The sequence below is a fragment of the Oncorhynchus gorbuscha genome, linkage group LG16, assembly GCF_021184085.1.
Source record: "Oncorhynchus gorbuscha isolate QuinsamMale2020 ecotype Even-year linkage group LG16, OgorEven_v1.0, whole genome shotgun sequence".
In the NCBI taxonomy this organism is placed as follows: Eukaryota; Metazoa; Chordata; class Actinopteri; order Salmoniformes; family Salmonidae; genus Oncorhynchus; species Oncorhynchus gorbuscha.
The window spans coordinates 44,344,583-44,361,385 of record NC_060188.1 but is presented as its reverse complement, the minus strand read 5'-3'; the positions used below and the strand labels follow the sequence as shown (position 1 = coordinate 44,361,385).

General features: G+C 42.7%; 2 protein-coding genes across 5 annotated transcripts in view; one reads left to right on the top strand and one right to left on the bottom strand.

Annotated features, from left to right (window-relative positions):
* Positions 1-1,870, top strand: part of LOC124000459 (myotonin-protein kinase-like) — a 37,212-nt gene extending 35,342 nt beyond the window's left edge. For all 4 annotated transcript variants that reach the window (XM_046306818.1, XM_046306820.1, XM_046306817.1 and 1 more), the window contains one exon: positions 187-1,870. In XM_046306818.1, the coding sequence (XP_046162774.1) occupies positions 187-288 (102 nt within the window). In that variant the 3' untranslated portion in view covers positions 289-1,870. The remainder of the gene's footprint in view (positions 1-186) is intronic.
* A 7,507-nt stretch (positions 1,871-9,377) lies between these two features.
* On the bottom strand, positions 9,378-16,565 carry LOC124000845 (transcription factor Ovo-like 2). The gene is made up of 3 exons (XM_046307508.1): positions 16,467-16,565; positions 15,441-15,630; positions 9,378-10,183 (listed from the first exon to the last, which is right to left on the bottom strand). Exons 2-3 carry the CDS (start codon positions 15,592-15,594, stop codon positions 9,858-9,860), a joined length of 480 nt encoding a protein of 159 aa, XP_046163464.1. The 5' UTR covers positions 15,595-15,630; positions 16,467-16,565; the 3' UTR covers positions 9,378-9,857.
* Between the last annotated feature and the right edge of the window lie 238 nt (positions 16,566-16,803).

The following is a 16,803-nucleotide window of genomic DNA, read 5'->3' as shown; positions in this document are numbered from 1 at the left end:
TTACTGACTGCATCTTTCCTTCTCTGCGCTCACTTGCACTCTCTCCCCATCCTTACCACAATGTCTCCACCTTTCTCTCTCCCTCTCTTCTCCCTTGCCCTTATGTTTCTCCCCTTGTATGCCTCCCTCTCTCCCTCTCCTTTCCCTCTCTCGCCTCCTCTCTCTTCATCTCATTGTCTCTCTCAGGTGCGCTGGCCACAGGAGAGGACTGAGTCCTACCTGTTAGTGTGTGCGGAGGGGGGAGAGCCCCAAGCCTGGGACAGACACTGCTGTGCTGAAATCTCCTGAACTCCCCCCACCCCCACCCTCACTATAGTTGGGAATGACAGACTTCTCTATTCCACCGAGGAGTCCTATTACAGTATCTTGGAATGAGAGAGTTTTGAGTATGGTGGGTGGGTGGGTGCTAAAGACAATGCTACTCATGGCACTGAGCAGAGTACTGGGGCATAAATAAGCTGAGAGCAATGGGGACAGCAGAACTGGAAACTTGCAGGAAGTTGGACAGACACGGGAAAGCTAATGACTGTCACTAGAAGGAATGAGGAGATGTAAATAATCAAATGAAGGACATCTCCTAAACTACCAATGGGACAGAGTGAACACTGAAAACAAAGAAGACACCATAGAAAAAAGACATTGCTGGTTTGAGTGACAGCCAGGGGGGCCAATCAGCATCCTCCTCCATAAGCCAACACTCTCCAGCCCACCTGGACATTGATGCATTTTACCCAATATTAGTGGCATGACTTATTAACAGCACCATCTAATGGTTATTTACTGTTTGAGTTCTCCATTGTACTTTGTATCTATGCTTCTAAGAGTGGATTGTGTTGAGTCGTCTGAGAGATATTTGTTGCACTAGACTAGAGGCTCTGATTTAAAGGCATTTTAGATAAGCCTGTTTGGAGTACATAAATCACCAGTACAGTACAATATTGAGCGAGCGCTGACTGAAGGTTAAGGATAGAGTAACCTTGTCCCCAGGCTATTGGGAACAGCGCATATAAGCCTGGGATATCAACGAGACTTAAACATCACGAGACTTCCGGGAATGCTTGCGAAATAGACCAAACAGACCAGGCCGGGGGTTGGTGTTTGAGAAGAAAATGATTCCTTAGTTGTTCATTTTCTCAAAATCTAAAGGCACAACCTAGATTTGAGCCAATGTCTTAAGTAGTTGAACATGTTACTAATCCAACCTTGTGAAATTGACAACTTATATTGAAGGGGTGGCTTTGATTTGACAGCCTGCACATGCAGTTCGGCCCGAGACGACCGTTAGATCTGGGCTGCGGTCCAAACACTTAAAAGACATACCCTCGTCCACTTGCCCTCGTCTTAAGCCCTTGGGGAAATCCCCGTCACCATCTTGGAGGGTGGTCCAAATGTTTAGCCAAGCAAGGGAAATTTGCAACATAAGCCCGCCAGCTCTCGTTTTAAGTCGGCTTTGCGAGTGTACAATTATGCTCACTCCAGGGCCTGAAACTCCCCATAATTCAATTTGCGACAATTTATACACCCGCTAAGAAAAGTCAGCGAAAACTTAAACAACATCAATGGAGAAGTCAACATAAAAGTGGAAGTAAAAACGAATGCAAATAAGTTAGAAATTGTGCTATTAATGCACTTTTGGAAATTGTAGAAATAAAACATTCTCCTTCAGAAGTTCCAGCTAGACAGGCTAACGTTAGTTAGGTCATTCATTTGCTAGCTAATATACAGTAGGCGTATATTAATAATGAATATTTAATATACACTACCGTTGAAAAGTTTGCCGTCACTTGGAAATGTCCTTGTTTTTGAAAGAAAAGCAAAAAAAAATTGTCCATTAAAACATCAAATTGTTCAGAAATACAGTGTAGACATTGTTAATGTTGTAAATGACTTGTTGCTGGAAACGACAGATTTTTTATGGAATATCTACATAGGCGTACAGAGGCCCATTATCAGCAACCATCACTCCTGTGTTCCAATGGCACGTTGTGTTAGATAATCCCAGTTTGTCATTTTAAAAGTCGAATTGATCATTAGAAAACCCTTTTGCAATTATGTTAGCATAGCTGAAAACGGTTCTGATTAAAGAAGCAATACAATGTCTAACCAGAATAGAAAGAGGAGTGGGAGGCCCCGGTGCACAACTGAGCAAGAGGACAAGTACAATAGTGTCTAGTTTGAAAAACAGACGCCTCACAAGTGCTCAACTGGTAGCTTCATTAAATAGTACCTGCAAAACACCAGTCTCAACGTCAACAGTGAAGAGGAGACTCTGGGATGCTGACCTTCTAGGCAGAGTTCCTCTGTCCAGTGTCTGATCTTTTTCCCATCTTAATATTTTCTTTTTATTGGCCAGTCTGAGATATGGCTTTTTCTTTGCAACTCTTCCTTTTGGGTGGAAGTGTCTGGGAACGAGATTAAGGATAGAGAGATCTGAGGCATGTGTGTCTGTTAACGTTTTCTGGCGTTGTAAAGTTAGAATTAGGTCTGGTTCAGGGTGTTACATGCAGCTTGCTGACAGTGAGCCTTCCTACAAACAGGAAGGCTAAGCGCCATAATGACCTTGACCAGAGATAGGTTACACTATAGATGATGTGCACTAAGGATATATGTTGGAGAGCTATGGGACATAAGTCCAGTATAGCCAAGTAACCAACACAAGGCTATTGGTTTGAATCCCAAACTATGTGTCCTGTGCTAGCTATTATGCTGTCAACATGCTTTTGTATATACTCCTTGCTGTTTGGTAAGACATTTTAAATCATATAGGCTTAAAATGTTCCTATGGACATTGAGGCATGTAAGAGAATTATACTGGATTTTGAGATAAACTGTATAGAGTACCACAGTATGAGTCATAATACCCACAAAACCTAGCCGTCAAATAGGGAAATGGTTCAAATCGTTTTTTCCACCATTCATTTTTCACGTAGGGGATTTTAGAAACACTTATTATAAGGGCTGTGTTTTGTGCAGGCTTACCCTGGCGTGATGTTTTGGTAGATGTGTAAATCTCTCTAGGACAAAGTGACTTAAATCAATATATTTACCTGTTTGACCTCTAGGGTTATGGGTATCATGACACCTTCATCGTGGGGCTGTATACTACAATATATGCACTGTGTACTGTAGGTTGCAAGGCCTTTTGTATTTGAGCAATACTTGAGATGTGCATGAGGAAGAGCACGATTGTCACTCACTGGGTACTATAAAATGTCATACATTTGTGACTTCATTTTGTTTAAAAGAGGTGGTATTATACATGGAGTATACAAAAGATTAAGAACACCTGCACTTTCCATGACAGACTGACCAGGTGAATCCAGGTGAAGGCTATGATCCCTTATTGATGTAACTTGTTAAATCCACTTCAATCTGTGTAGATGAAGGGGAGGAGACAGGTTAAAGAAGGATTTTTAAACCTTGAGACAATTGACACATAGATTGTGTATGTGTGCCACTCGGAGGGTGAATGGGCAAGACAAAGCATTTAAGTGCTTTTGAACGGGGTATGGTAGTAGGTGCCAAGCGTACCGATTTATGTCAAGAACTGAAACGCTGCTGGGTTTTTCATGCTCAACAGTTTGCTGTGTGTTTCAAGAATGGTCCACCACCCAAAGGACATCCAGCAAACTTGACACAACTGTGGGAAGTATTGGACTCAACATGGGCCAGCGTCCCTGTGGACCGCTTTCGACATGTTGAAGAGTCCATGCCGCAAGGCGGGGTGCAACTCAGTATTAGGAAGGTGTTCCTAATGTTTGGTATACTCAGTTTATATATATATATTGTATTACTGAGATGCCTTAATGTTTAATTGCACATATTTAATAATATTTTGGAAACCATAGGAATTATACTAATAAAATCTTTATTATGGATCTATCTCGATTGGCTCATGAATGAAGTACGACATAGCCTATAGTGCCCCTATGTGGTCGAAAATTATGAAACGCATCGTCAAACATGCATATTTTTAAGGGAATAATTACTTTTTGCTGTGACAACTATAATACATGACCTAAAGTATGTGCAAAAGCACCCCTTCAAATTAGTGGATTCAGCTATTTCCGCCACACCCGTTGCTGACAGATGTATAAAACCAAGCACACAGGCATGCAATCTCCATAGACAAACATTGGCAGGAGAATGGCCTTACTGAAGAGCTCAATGACTTTCAATGATGCCACCTTTCCAACAAGTCAGTTTGTAAAAATGTATGCCTTAGTATAGCCTCCCCGGTCAACTGTGAGTGCTGTTATTGGGGAGTGGAAACCTCTAGAAGCAACAACGGCTCACCCAAAAAGTGGTAGGCCACACAAGCTCACAGAATGGGAACGCAGAGTGCTGAAGCACGTAGTGAGTAAGAATTGTCTGTCCTTGGTTGCAACACTCTCTACTGAGTTCCAAACTGCCTCTGGAAGAGCAGTTTGGCTACGTGGCTCTGAGACCACCATCCATGGGGATGCACAACCCGAACATGCACCTCCCCATAATAACCAACCAATGCGCCTCCAGTATGCGTCCTTGATTCATTTGAATGTGTTGACAGTTGAAAAAATTGCTTCAGCTTTACTGAGAATTTGAAAAGTAGGAAAGTCAATTGTACAATATTCTAGAACACTGCTAGTCGGCCCGCCTTTTCCTGTAGTCCACGATTAGCTCCTTAGTCTTGCTCACATTGAGGAACAGGTTGTTGTCCTGGCACCACACCTCCAGTTCTCTGACCTCCTCCCTAGAGGCCGTCTCATCATCATTGTCGGTGATCAGGCCTACCACTACTGTGTCGTCAGCAAACTTAATGATGTTGTTGGAGTCGTGTTTGGCCACGTAGTCATGGGTGAACCGGGAATACAGGAGGGGACAAAGTACCCACCCCTGGGGGGCCCCAAGGTTAAGGATTAGCCTGGCAGACATGTTACTGCCTACTCTTACCACCTGGGGGCGGCCCGTCAGGAAGTCCAGGATCCAGTTGCAGAGGGAGGTGTTTAGTCCCAGAGTCCTTAGCTTAGTGATGAACTTCGTGGGCACTATGGTGTTGAACGTTGAGCTGTAGTCAATGAACAGCATTCTCACATAGGTGTTCCTTTTGTTCAGGTGAAAAAAGGCAGTGTGGAGTGTGATTGAGATTGCGTCATCTGTGGATCTGTTGGGGCGGTATGCGAATTGGAGTGGGTCTAGGGTGTCCGGGAGGATGCTGTTGATGTGAGCCATGTAGGTATTACAGACTCAGTCAGGGAGAGGTTGAAAATGTCATTGAAGACACTTGACAGTTGGTCCGTGCATGTTTTGAGTACACGTCCTGGTAATACGTCTGGCCCAGCAGCTTTGTGAATGTTGACCTGTTTAAAGGTGCTGTTCAGATCGGCTACCGAGAGCATTATCACACGGTCATCCAGAACAGCTGGTGCTCTTGTGCATACGTCAGTGTTGGTTGCATCGAAGCGAGCATGAAAGGCATTTAGCTCGTCTGGTAGGCTCGCGTCACTTGGCAGCTCGCATCTGGGTTTCCAGTTGTAGTCCGTAATAGTTTTCAAGCCCTGCCACATCCAACGAGCATCAGAGCAGTGTGGTAGGATTCAGTCTGAATCCTGTATTGACGCTTTGCTTGTTTGATGGTTCGTCTGAGGGCATAGTGAGATTTCTTATAAGCGTCCGGATCAGTCTCCGGCTCCTTGAAAGTGGTAGCTCTAGCCTTTAGCTCGATGCGATGAAGCCGAGGACTGAGGTGGTGTATTCCTCAATGCCATTGGATGAATCCTGGAACATATTCCAGCCACGTCTCGGTGAAACACCCTGTCGGTGAAACGCCATGTTGTAAATCAAGGGAGAAGATTCAGTTCTGCGCTCTCAAGATTCAGCAAAGGAATGGTCTTTGTTTCAACAGAAGTTTTTTCTTTGAAACTAACACTGTAACTGTGCTCCTGGCAACAATTTAATTACACTATTTTGTCCACGTTTACTGACACCAGCAATATTCAACGGGTGTTGAGCGTTCATAAATTCATCATTTATTCTGCGCTCTGGCACGCTCAGATAAGAGTACTCTGAAACAGTTGTTGCAGTGAAATGGATACTTGCATAGTGGAGTCTTTTGTTAAGTTTTACTACGCAATACAGTTTTAAAGCTGTGTTAGATAGGATTACCTACACATACTGACCAGCTCAAATAGACAGAAGCATCAATATGGCAAACCAATCCAAACTCGCCTGTTGGCATGTCCAGCCCACTTTTTATCTCAGCCAATCATGGCGAGCGGGAAGGTTGCTGTATTTTTCTGTGGCTAAACCGACTAGGCTCGTAATTTAACCATTTTATTCATATTTACAGATGGCATACAAGTTTGTTGTTAGGGCACAGGAAAATTCACATGTTCGAGAAGGCATTTCTGACAGAAAAGGCATTAATATATATTAAGTTTACGTTCAAACAGCTCTCCTGTGAAGTAGTGGCCTGTGACATATGCCCAGTTTCCTGAAGCATTACGAACATTACATGTACCTGAGCAGAATCAAGACGTACTCATCGACTATATCACCTTTAACGTGGGCTACCACAAGGAGCACCAAGACTTTCCCAGCATGAAATGTAGGATAATCTGACTGATTTTGTAGGATGTAGTTGATGTAGGATATGAACTGGCCTGGGTTCAAATACTTAATATACTTTTTGGGACTTTTCTATTGGTTTATTAAGCCAGGCAAGCTCAAACAAGCACATATAAAGTATTTGAAAGTGATTCCCCAAGTATTAAAACCCAGCTCTGGACGTGAATGATGGTGACGTACAATGTGGGTGATATAGGAGGTGAACTCATGTAGGATATCACTGGTGATATGTAGCCACAGTTGCTTTCTGTTGGCTAATGTGCACGCAATATCACTAAGGCCAGGAGTTTTTCTTGGCCATTTAGGTCAGGACAAACTCCTTGCCACAATGATAGGTGTTTCATATCAGTCACATTGCATGCAACGCTAAACCTTGATGGTATTCCAAGTGGAAAATTGTGAAAGATGAGTGATGTGGCCCCCACCTGTCCATTTAATCTTATTTATTATGATCTAAAAGGCAAAACTGATCACAGATCAGAACTCCTACGTTTTTAAGAGCATGCGTTGGCCAGCTGGCAAGTGTCTTCAGTGACAATTTAAACTTCTCCCTGACAGTCTGTATTACCTACATGTTTCAAGCCGACCACCATAGTCACTGTGTCCAAGAATACCAAGGTAACCTTTCTAAATGACTATCGACCCATAACACTTACACGAAATGCTTTGAAAGGCTGGTCATTGCTTACATCAACACCATCATCCCAGACACCCTGGACCCACTCTAATTTGCATACCGCCCCAACAGATCCACAGAATCAGTGGTCACTTTAATAATGTATACATAGTGCTTTACTCATTTCATATGTATGTACTGTATACTATTCGACTGTATTTTTGTCAATGCCACTCCGACATTGCTAGTCCTAATATTCATATATCTCTTAATTCCATTATTTTACTTTTAGATATATATGTAATGTTGTAGATATTACTGCACTGTTGGAGCTAGGAACACAAGCATTTCGCTACACCCGCAATAACATCTGCAAAAAATGTGATTTGATTTGACATGATGCAATCTCTATTGCACTCTACAATGCCCTTTCCCACCTGGACAAAATAAACACCTACGTGAGAATGCTATTCATTGACTACAGCTCAGCATTCAACACCATAGTGCCATCAACTCATCACTGAGATAAGTTCCCTGGGACTGAACACCTCCCCCTGCAACTGGATCTTGGACTTTCTGAAGGGCCACCCTTCGGAAGGGTAGGCAACAACCCATCTGGCCCCTCAGGGGAGCGTGCTAAGTCCCCTCCTGGACTCCCTATTCACCCACGACCGCGTGGCCACGCACGACTCCAACACCATCACTAAGTTTGCAGACGACCCGTCTATGAGACAGCCTATATGGAGAAGGTCAGAGACCTGACAGTGTGGTGCCAGGCCAACAACCTCATCGTTAGTAAGATAAAGGAACTGATCGGGGACTACAGGAAACGGAGGGCTGAGCATGCCCCCATTCACGTTGACGGGGCTGTAGTGGATCGGGTCGAGAACTTCCAAGTTCCTCTGTGTCCACATCACTAAGGATTTATCATGGTCCAAACACACCAACACAGTTGTGAAGCGGGCATGACAATGCCTCTCCCCCCTCAGGAGGCTGAAAAGATTTGGCATGGGCCCCCAGATCCTCAAAAAGTTCTAGGGCTGCATCATCGAGAGTATCTTGACTGGCTGCATCACCTCTTGGTATGGCAACTGCTTGGCATCCAACCGCAAGGCGCTACAGAGGGTAGTGCGTACGGTCCAGTACATCACTGGGGCCGAACTCCTTGCCATCCAGGACCTCTATACCAGGCTGTGTCAGAGGAAGGCCCGTGTGTCAAATGTCAAATGTGTCAAAAACTCCAGCCATTCAAGCCACAGACTGTTCTCTCTGCTACAGCACAGCAATCAGTACCAGTGCTTCAAGTCTGGAGCCAACAAGGCCCTGAACAGCTTCTAACCCCAAGCCACAAGACTGCTAAATAGCTAATCAAATGACTACCTGCATGTTTTTTTATTGAACCTTTATTTAAGTAGGCAAGTCAGTTAAGAACAAATTCATATTTACAATGATGGCCTACCCCGGGCGACGCTGGGCCAATTGTGCACCGCCCTATGGGACTCCCAGTCCCGGCCAGATGTCATGCAGCCTGGATTCAAACCAGGGACTGTAGTGACGCCTCTTGCACTGAGATGCAGTACGTTAGACCGCTGCGTCACTCTGGAGCATTGACCTGTTTTTTCCACTCACTGCCTTTTTTTGCACATACGCTGCTGCTACTATGTATTATCTATCCTGTTGCCTAGTCACTTTACCCCTACCTATATTACAGTACATAACTAACTCAATTGCCTCGTACCACTGCACATCGCCTCAGTACTAGTACTCACTGTATATAGCCATGTTATTTAACTGTGATTAATGTTTGTTATACACTGTGTATTATCTCTCTCATATATATATATATATATAGTACCAGTCAAAGTTTGGACACATACTCATTCAAGGGTTTTTCTTTATTTTTACTAGAATAATAGGGAAGACATCAAACTATGAAATAACTCATATGGAATAATGTAGTAACCAAAAAAGTGATAAACAAATCTCGGGAGAGACAACTCGGGAGAGACGAAGGTCGAAAGCCATACGTCCTCCGAAACACAACCCAATCAAGCCACACTGCTTCTTAACACAGCGCGCATCCAACCCGGAAACCAGCCACACCAATGTGTCGGAGGAAACACCGTGCACCTGGCGACCTGGTTGGCGCGCACTGCTCCCTGCCCGCCACAGGAGTCGCTGGTGCGTGATGAGACGAGGATATCCCTATGCGGCCAAACCCTCCCTAACCCGGACGATGCTAGGTCAATTGTGCGTCTCCCCTCGGACCTCCCGGTCGCAGCCAGCTGCGACAGAGCCTGGGCGCGAACCCAGAGTCTCTGGTAGCACAGCTACCAGTGCCCTAGACCACTGCGAAATCCGGGAGGCACACATATACATATTTAGCAGATGATATTGCGGGTGTAGTGGATGTCATTGCGGGTGTAGCGAAATGCTTGTGACGCATTTAGCCTTGGTGCTAGACTTTATCTACTTTGTGACAAGGTAACAAAGGAATTGGCTAAGGTAGAAACAAGTAAAGTTGCCTGTAGACGCTCATCTAAATGTTGCATCTTCCCCACTAATGGTTAAGGGTTGGGAATGGGAAGCTGATCCTATATCTGTACCTAGGTGAAACTTCACTCCGGAGTATTAATCAACCCATATTATACCCAGCCGTAGTATAAATAAAAAATGGTCTGGGTTTGTGTTGAGAGAGCATGTTGTTGGCGCCCTCATGTGCCTGGTGGCGGTAGTAGCGGCGCAGGGCTTGGCTGCCCGGGTGGCACTGGCACATGTGGAGGAAGTACTCGTCGGGCTCGTTGGATGTGTAGCCGCAGTCCTCGCACACGAAGATCTTGGAGCGACGCTGGCGGTAGGCATACTGCTGGAAAACGCCATGGATCTTCCTCAGGTGGGATTCGAGGGAGCAGCGCTGGGTGAAGGCCTTGTCACACAGCTCACAGCGGTACGGACGGATACCTGGCGGGAGGGGAGCGAGGGTGAGGAGGGTGTGTGCGGGGGCAGGTGCTCATAATAAACTCACCCCTGTTTGAACATGTTTTATTTCATAATGCATATCTTGAAATTCATAACATTCCAAATGCCTCTGTTGCAAACATTTTTTACATTTTCTTCCATGGGCAGGCTGGGTCATTCCTGTTATGCGGTGCCTTTTCTGTCCCCAGGAAATAACACCTCTTATTTAGATTAAAATGTTTCGTTCCAAAGGGCTTAAAATATCAAGTTTAGGTGTCTTTTACCATAAAAAACAAAGATATGACTCTCAAAAGGGGATTTTATGCATTTTGACCATTTTGTTTTCAGTGGATGTAGGTGTTTTTGCCATGTCCCTGCATGCTATGTATCCACTTCTACGATATTTTTAAGTCATAAAATATTCAACATATGTATTCATTATTTTATATAGTCCTACTTTTTAAAATATCTGTCATCCATTTTTCACGATTACTGTATTTATTGTTACTGTATTTAATATTTTGTGTCCCTGATTTCTACTCATTCCAGGGTTTTTCTTTGTTTGTACTACTTCCTATTTCCTCCTAAAAGTGATAAACAAATCAGAATATGTTTTAGATTTGAGATTCTTCAAAGTAACAACCCTTTGCCTTGATGACAGCTTTGAAGATAGCCCTATTTGGTAAAGGACCAAGTCCATATTATGGCAAGAACAGCTCAAATAAGCAAAGAGAAACGACAGTCCATCATTACGTTAAGTCAAGGTCAATTACGTTAAGTCAAGTCAGTCATGGTTTTTCAAGTGTAGTCGCAAAAACCATCAAGCGCTATGATGAAACTAGCTCTCGTGAGGACCGCCACAGGAAAGAAAGACCCAGGGTTATCTATGCTGCAGAGGGTAACTTCATTAGAGTTACCGATTTCAAATATAAATTATAAACTGGGTGGTTCGAGCCCTGAATGCTGATTTGCTGACAGCTGTGGTATATCAGACCGTATACCACGTGTATGACATTTATTTTTACTGCTCTAATTAAATTGGAAAACCAGTTTATAATAGCAATAAGGCCCCTCAGGGTGTCACGTTCTGACCTTTATTTCCTTTGTTTTGTCGTTATTTAGTATGGTCAGGGCATGAGTAGGGGTGGGCAGTCTGTTTGTTTTTCTATGATTTTGGGATTTCTATGCTTCGGCCAAGTATGGTTCTCAATCAGAGGCAGGTGTCATTAGTTGTCTCTGAGAATCATACTTAGGTAGCCTGGATTTCACTGTTTGTTTGTGGGTGATTGTCTATGTTAGTTGCTTGTCAGCACAGTTCTTATGATAGCATCACGGTTGTTATTTGTTTTTGTACAGTTTACTTCGTGTTTTTCGTCATCTATTAAATGATGGATTCACACCACGCTGCGCTTTGATCCGCTTCTTACGACGATCGTGACACAGGGTTTGTGATACATGGCCAATATACCACACCACCTCGGGCCTTATTGCTTAAATATATGTTGAGTTGTTTAACACTTTTTTGGTTCCTACATTGATTCATATGTGATTCCATTTTGATGTCTTCACTATTATTCTGCAATGTAGAAAATAGTAAAAATAAAGAAAAACCTTGGAATGAGTGTGTCCAAACTTTTGACTGGTACTGTATATAAAATAAATATATTAAAAATGGTTACATGCATTTTGTTAGGGAATGGCACCATGACTCCAGAAATGCAGCAGAATTACCGATCATGCCGTGATACAGACCCAGAAAGAAGACAAAAGTACCTTGAGAAAAAGAGACCGAGATGACAGAGAGACAGGGAGATGGAAAAAGAAGAGGGTAGTGGATGTCAGTGAGAGAGAGAAGCGTGTTCTAAGGGAACAATGGAGAGAGACGAAGAAAAGGCCAGAGCAACAGGTAGGGCATCTTTTACCCCTCCCCCCACACCTCCCCCACTTCCTGAACATGACCCAATGTCAGGGCTCTCAAGGTTAGAGCAAGCTTGCTGCTGGGCACTTTAATGCTTTACTATTCAGGATATACTTGAGTTGTGTTCACAAAAGTTCCTTATATTTATGCTCTATTCTATATTACTAAACCAAGCCCATGCTATTATTATGTTTTTTCTGTGTTTTTTTTTATTGGTTTGCTGATTGATTCATTGAATAACTGATTGATTAACTGATTGGTCGATTGATTACAATACTAATAGTGCTTACTGTGTTTTAGGCAAAGACATCAAGGTCAAAGAAAGACCAACAATACAAAGACAGAGATCAAGAAACATCAAGCCACCTTGGAAAAAGAGAAAGAGAAAAGGAAAATGTAAAAATAAAAGATTCCAACGCATTGGAAGTTCCAAATCTCCTCGCTCAAAAGTGAATGCCATACTGAGACATCCCGTCCATCCAACCATTAGAAGAACCTTTCTGTCTACTTGGAGGTACATAAAAGACACTTTGGAAACCATTGAGCTACAACTGGAGCATAGGGACTTGCAGTATGTGAAGGGGAGTGAAGAAAAGGTGAGAGAAGGGTGGAGCGGGTAGAGTTTGGGAAGGGAGTGAAGTGGAGGAGAGGCAAGGAGGTGAGAGGAAATAAGGGGAGGGGGTGGCACTTTTTAAAGTTTCACGTATCCTTATACTGTATGTATGACATTTTATAAATGCTGTTTAAAACTTTTTTGAATAACCATTTTAGTAAGCTTGAACCGTGAGCCCAGAATTGTTAGGAGCAAAATGAGTTGGGCTGTTTATCATAAAATGCCTGATTAGTGTAACTAATCTTGAACTAATAGTGAATTTCAAATACAATCCAATTGTTTTAGATCTAGCTATGTTGTTCTAATGCAATACTTGTTTTAATAATCCGTTTTTATATGCTTGTTTAACACTTTTTTGGTTACTACATTATTCCATATGTGTTATTTCATAGTGTATGTCTTCACTATTATTCTACAATGTAGAAAATAGTGCAAATAAAGAAACCCTGGAATGAGTGTGTCCAAACGTCTCTTTCTTTCCACTTTACCTACAGTCCCAGTCAATCTCTCTCGCTCTCTATTTCTCTCTTGCTTCTCCTTCATTTTGGAAGAAATGAATTTGCTCGAAACTGTTCAACTATTGTCTTTCTCTCTCTATGAGTCATCTACTCACAATATTTTATGTACTGCAGTGCTAGCTAGCTGTAGCTAATCCTTTCAGTGCTAGATTCATTATATGGTCCTTTGATTGGGTGGACAACATGTCAGTTCATGCTGCAAGAGCTCTGACAGGTTGGAGGACATCTTCCGGAAGTTGTCATAATTACTGTGTAAGTCTATGGAAGTGGGGGACAACCATGAGCCTCCTAGGTTTTGTATTTAAGTCAATGCATCCAGAGGAGGATGGAAGCAAGCTGTCCTCCAGGTGCTACCCTGTCAAGGCTTCTGTAGACCTTCTTTGCAAAATAGTGTGTGTGTTTTAATCCATTTTTGGGTGACGTGAATATATTTGGTATAGTTCTAAATGTTTTCACATTTAAAAGCCTCCACTAGTGTGTGTGTGTACAGTGCTGTGAAAAACATATTTACCCCTTCCTGATTTAAAAAAATATATATTTATTTTTTGCACGTCACACTTAAATGTTTCAGAGCATCAAATAAATGTGAATATTAAACAAAGATAACCCAAGTAAACACAAAATGCATTTAAGTGATGATTTTATTTATTAAGGGAAAAAAGCTATCCGGACCTTCATGGCCCTATGTGAAAAAGTACTTGCCCCCGAAACCTAATAACTGGTTGTGCCACCCTCAGCAGTAAAAACTGCAATCAAGCGTTTGCGATAACTAGCAGTGAGTCTTTCACATCGCTGTGGAGGAATTTTGGCCCCCTCTTCTTTGCAGAATTTTTTTAATTCAGCCACATTGGAGGGTTTTCGAGCATGAACCACCTTTTTAAGGTCACGCCATAGCATCTCAATCAGATTCAAATCCGGACTTTGGCTAGGCCACTCCAAAACCTTCATTTTGTTTTCTTCAAGCCATTCGGAGGTGGACTTGCGTTTTGGATCATTGTCCTGCTCTAGAACCTACGTGCGCTTCAACTTGAGGTCACGAACTGATGGCCGGACATTCTCCTTCAAGATTTTTTGGTAGCGAGCAAAATCCATGGTTCCATAAATCACAGCAAGTCATCCAGATCCTGAAGCAGCAAAGCAGCCCCAGACCATCACACTACCACCACCATATTTGACTGTTGGTATGATGTTCTTTTTTAAAATGCTGTGTTACTTTTACACCAGATGTAACGGGACGCACACCTTCCAAAAAGTTTTGTCTCACCAGTCCACAGAATATTTTCCCAGAAGTCTTGGGGATCATCAAGATGTTTTTTGGAAAAAGTGAGACGAGCCTTTATTTTCTTTTTGGTCAGCAGTGGTTTTTGCGTTGAAAACTTTGCCCAGTCTCTTTCTTATGGTTTTGTCATGAACACTGACCTTAACTGAGGCAAGTGAGGCCTGCAGTTCTTTAGATGTTGTTGTGGGTTCTTTTGTGACCTCTTGGATGAGTCGTCGCTTGGGGTAGTTTTGGTAGGCCGGCCACTCCTGGGAAGGTTCACCACTGTTCCAAATTTTCTCCATTTGTGGATAATGTCTCTCACCGTGGTTTGCTGGAGTCCCAAAGCTTTAGAAATGGCTTTGTAACCCTTTCCAGAATGATAGATGTCAATTACTTTGTTTCTCATCTGTTCCTGAATTTCTTTAGATCGTGGCATGATGTCTTGCTTTTTAAGATCTTTTGGCCTACTTCACTTTGTCAGACAGGTTCTATTTAAGTGATTTCTTGATTCAACAGGTCTGGCAGTAATCAGGCCTGGGTGTGGCTAGTGAAATTGAACTCAGCTTTTCAAACAATGTTATTAACCACAGTAAATTCATGATTTAACAAGGTGGGGTAATTACTTTGTCACATAGGGCCATGAAGGTTTGGATAGCATTATTCCCTTAATAAATAAATTGATCACTTAAAAACTGCATTTTGTGTTTACTTGGGTTATCTTTGTGTAATATTACAATTTGTTTGATGATCTGAAACATTTAAATGTGACAAATGTGCAAAAGAATAAGAAGTATTGCATGCCTCACCTGTGTGTGTCTGTGAGTATTGCATGCCTCACCTGTGTGTCTGTGTCTGTGAGTATTACATGCCTCACCTGTGTGTGTCTGTGTCTGTGAGTATTGCATGTCACACCGGTGTGCGTCTGTGTCTGTGAGTATTGCATGCCTCACCTGTGTGAGTGCGCATGTGCCTCTTTAGGTCAAAGGTGTCGTGGAAGCCCTTGCCACAGCAGTGGCAGGGGTGTCTCTTCACCATGCTGTGGCACTTGAGGTGGCGCGTCAACATGCACTGCAGGGGGAACACCTTGTCACATTCAGAACACATGAAGTCACCCGAGCTGGGGGGGACACGTGGCCGGGGCTGAGAGAGAAGAAAGGGACTTGGAAGTTATGACACAGACACTGCCTCCGACACTGCTTCAATGTACCGTAGGGGACCTTGGACACATTCACTCAAGCATGATAACTCTAAAACTCTTCACATACATAAGTTGTAAGTTGCGTACTCTCCTTTTACAGTATATCACACAGAAAGAAATCATATTTCTAATCAACAGGTAACTTCCAAAATAAAGGAAATAACCAACATAAAGCGTAGATACTGACTGGTTTTCTGTTTCACACCCCTACCTTGGTGACCAACAGATGCATATCTGTATTCCCAGTCATGTGAAATCCATAGTTTTGGGCCTAATGAATTGATTTCAATTGACTGACGTCCTTATATGAACTACAACTAAGCCTAAAACATCTGATTCTTGATGGTTGCAAAGTCAGCTACAGGTTCCACTATAGTTCTAAACTCTGCCAGGCATGCCACTTGAATCACCCATCTCTTTGCATAGCCCAGCCACAACATGCATTTTTGTTAATCGATCCATAAACAATTTCATGAATATCTCTGGATGATTTTGAAATAAAGTAGGCTAATGCAATTGAACGGCCAAAACGATTGCTTTTTGAACCTCCCAAAGCCATTCAATTATAATAAAACATTTGAAGCAATAGCCTACACGCGTGTGGTCAAACATTTAAGCATCATTTCGCACTGCTTTGAGACAAGCGTGGGGTCTCTTGATGAATCAATATTTGTCCGATGTTTCTTTTCACTGAATCTCCATTTCGATATTGGTTAGGCTACAATTAGGCAGTAGTGTAAACTACTTTAGTAAAAAATACTTTAAAGTACTACTTAACCTTTTCACCCGTGAGTTCCAAATATCTCTAACCGTCGCCCTGCGTGAGTTTCTTCATGCATGTGATGTCAGAATGCTCTCACTGCTCCAAAATGTGATTGTTACGCAACAGGAGAGTTACCAGCGCTGCCCTTAAAACAAGGCACGCTGCCTGCTAAATATCTGTAGGCTGTTTCAACATTTACATTTACATTACATTACATTTAAGTCATTTAGCAGACGCTCTTATCCAGAGCGACTTACAAATTGGTGCATTCACCTTATGACATCCAGTGGAACAGCCACTTTACAATAGTGCATCTACATATTTTAAGGGGGGGGTGAGAAAGATTACTTTA